We start from the raw sequence: 3,329 nt of genomic DNA on the forward strand, positions 1-3,329 counted from the left end.
TCTCTGGCTGACTTTCTGGCAGAGGAAAAAGAAGTTTCTGTTTTAAGCAAGGTATTCAAAAATGTTATGACTTATATACAGAATATATAAGATTTTACCTTGTATAGCAGTAAGTAGGTTCCTATGTATAGGCTAAAGTCAGATTTTTAATATTTTTCAAAAATTGAGGCCAGCTTAGGCATGTCACATTCAGGGTTATAAGTAATTTTGGTAGTATCTTTGACCCTTACCAATGAACTTCAATTTAAATAAGGTCCTGAAGCCAATTAAAGTGCTATTCACTGTTATTTGTAAATATATAACCCATTTTCAGGAATCGTATTTAAACGTTTGTTTCCAGTAAGTAAACTTTTAAAAATACTAATATACTAAATATATTATTTGATGACTTTTTGTGATGAAACTAAAGTCAGATTTTATAGGTTATCTTCTCATCTTATTTGGAAATGTCACTTAGTAATGTTCTCCTTTGGTTTCAGTTACAGTACTATCATAATCCATATTTTAAACGAGGCTGCCCCCATCTTTTAGTAAGAATGAAAAGAAGAGTTGGGATTAAAAATTCTTCTACAGTTTCATTAGTTCAGGATTTCAACAAGAAACCCTGCAGAGCAGGGGATAATGTGGAAAGTCCTAATTCTGGTTTTGTTGCTGAAAGTAGTGGAGAAAGGCGATGTTCAAACGCCACCAATGTAAATGTGCCTCTAATAAGGAAGCCTTCTCCCAGCCAGAGAATTGCTACTACAACGGCCCCTATGAGAAGTGATTCTCCTGCATCAGCAATGTCAGTTGGACCATCAGAACAAATTGGAATGGAGCCACATGCTATTTTAAAGCAAGTGACCGCTTTTCACATGCACTCACATAGCAGCTACACTCAAGCAAATGGCCACATTGTGAACTTTGTTACAACTACAGCTTCTCCATCTCAGTACCGTATCATATCTCCCTTACAGAGCAGTTATTTGGGAATGATGGTGGAGCCTTCCACTTTTCCAACTAGATATGCTGATTTGTCAGCCAGTGAGGCTCGTTTTTCTAACCTGCAACCGGCCGGCAACCCATGGTGCACAATGCCAATGATAGGTGATACTTCTGCTGCCTCACTTTCAAGGTCAACTCATCAAGCGTCTCCATCGTTTGCACCTCATCCTAATTACAACTGATATGCCAAAGGACTGTCATTATGCAAGATAACAAAGGTTTTCATTTGTTAGCAATTGACCACATATTGGCAATTCTCTTACTTGAACAATAAAATTACATGTTCATCTTTATGGTTTCATTATGTTTATATTTTGAAATAGTTCAGGGTAAAAATCTTGATTTTATTTATTGTATTTTTTTGTGATTTGGCAAGAACAGTTGACATACATCCTAAATACATTATATGTATTTAGAAAAGAATGGGAGCAAAGGAAAAGAAGCATTTGGAGTTAAGTAATTTCTGAAATAGTCCAGGATGAATAAAATGAGGGCATAAATTACAATGATGTGGAAGGGGGCGCCCGGGTGGTTCAGTTGTTAAATGTCTGCTTTCGGCTCAGGTTATGATCCCAGGGTCCTGGGATCGAGCCTTGCGTCCATTGCAGACTTGTGTCCAGAAGCAGACTCCCTCTCCCTTTGCCACTCCCCACACTTGTATGTGCTCTGCAATAAATAAAATCTCAAAAAAAATTGATGTGGAAGAGATATATGTCAATGAAATCTAGAAAAGACAAATACATAGTATTCACTTTATTATTTTCTCAATTACATTATATTCTCCCAGTTATTTAGAAGAGTCCTTGGATTTTAGTTGGCAAAGATTCTCTTCATTAAAAAATACATTCATAATGGAAAGTGTAACACTCTCACCAGTTCAGCAACTATTATGTCATCACATGCTGCAGTCGTGGCCTGCATGTCTCAGAATGTTGTGTAATTTTACAGGTGGTTTTATCAAAGGCCTGTTTTGCCCTAGTGATCTCAAAACATTCGATTTGTGCCTTCATCTCCTCCCCTAATTAGCCCACGTTTGATATTTTTTAATGGATACATTTATGTTGCCTTCTGATTCCATCCACAGCCTATTTCAGGCTTAATTCCTTATGCCATTTTTAATGCCTTTTAAATTCTGAGCCCTGAAATTCAGCATAGTTAACAAGTCTTTAAAGACACCTGTTTACCTGAGCAGGTTCATAGGTTTCTATTCCATTATCCCTTTTGAGTTACATTCAAACTCTTTTTAGCCATGCCAATTCTCATCATACAACTCTTAGGTAGAACCCCTTTACTTTGTCTTGGACATCAGCACAGATTGAGCACAGTTACTGTCCAATATATTATGTATATATGAATGATAATTGAACATTGGTTTAAGCCAATCAAAATCTGCTTTTTGTTACTGAACATCCCATGTCTTTTACTATTATCATAATTGGTCTTACTCTTCACTGGAAGTTTTCATTCAAGAGTAGCTCACAGTTATGTACACTACAGATAATGAATTTGACTTAAGAAAACTAGCAGCACTAATTATCAGTGCAGGCACTAATTTTTAGTTTCCAGTTCTTTGGCCATTATGCAAACTTGGATATTCTGGTTAACGCCACTATAAAGGCTTTTTTCCGTTCTGTTTCATCGAATTATAGGATTATTTCTCTGCCTGTCACAATATCTTCTCCATCTTCTGCTTTGACAACTCATTCCCTGAGAGAATTTGCTACATACTTACTAGCTCTGTGTCTATGGCAGTCTCCCAAGTAGTGTGCAGTACAATGACAAAATTCATTCCTTTGGCCTCTGAGATAGCTGGAATCGGGGTGAAATACAGACCTGAAAAATCCATTCCCGTCATCCTACTGCATCACCACATATACTTTTTGCTTTTGTTTCACTAACTTTTGGAGATGTATCTTGATAGAAGTTGCAGTGGGCAATGTCAAAGAGGTTATTGCCTATGATCTCCTCTAGGGGTCCTCCCTGCCTCTCGGACGCGAATGTTTGTTTCATTCCCCAGATTAGGGAAGTTCTCAGCTACGATTTGCTCAAATACATCTTCTAGTCCTCTCTCTCTCTCCACTCCCTCCGAGATTCCAATTATTCTGACATTGGAATGCTTCATGGTGTGACTTATTTCTCTGATTCTATTTTCATGGATTCTGAGTTGTTTTTCCCTGGCCTCCTCTTTTCCCTTTTTATCTATTATATTGTCTTCCAGGTCGCTTATTCATTCTTCTGCCTCACTTACCCTAGCAGTTAGATTATCTAGATTGGATTGGATCTCACTGATAGCATTCTTAAGTTCTGCCAATTCAGCTTTCATTTCTGCCCTTAGAGACTCTATG

General features: G+C 37.4%; 1 protein-coding gene across 1 annotated transcript; it reads left to right on the top strand.

Annotated features, from left to right (window-relative positions):
* The first annotated feature begins 271 nt into the window (after window positions 1–271).
* On the top strand, window positions 272–1,236 carry LOC113938908 (heat shock transcription factor, Y-linked-like). The gene has a single exon (XM_035727779.1). It carries the CDS (start codon window positions 447–449, stop codon window positions 1,164–1,166), a length of 720 nt encoding a protein of 239 aa, XP_035583672.1. The 5' UTR covers window positions 272–446; the 3' UTR covers window positions 1,167–1,236.
* Window positions 1,237–3,329: the final 2,093 nt, after the last annotated feature.

Source organism: Zalophus californianus, chromosome 5, assembly GCF_009762305.2.
Source record: "Zalophus californianus isolate mZalCal1 chromosome 5, mZalCal1.pri.v2, whole genome shotgun sequence".
Classification (NCBI taxonomy): Eukaryota; Metazoa; Chordata; class Mammalia; order Carnivora; family Otariidae; genus Zalophus; species Zalophus californianus.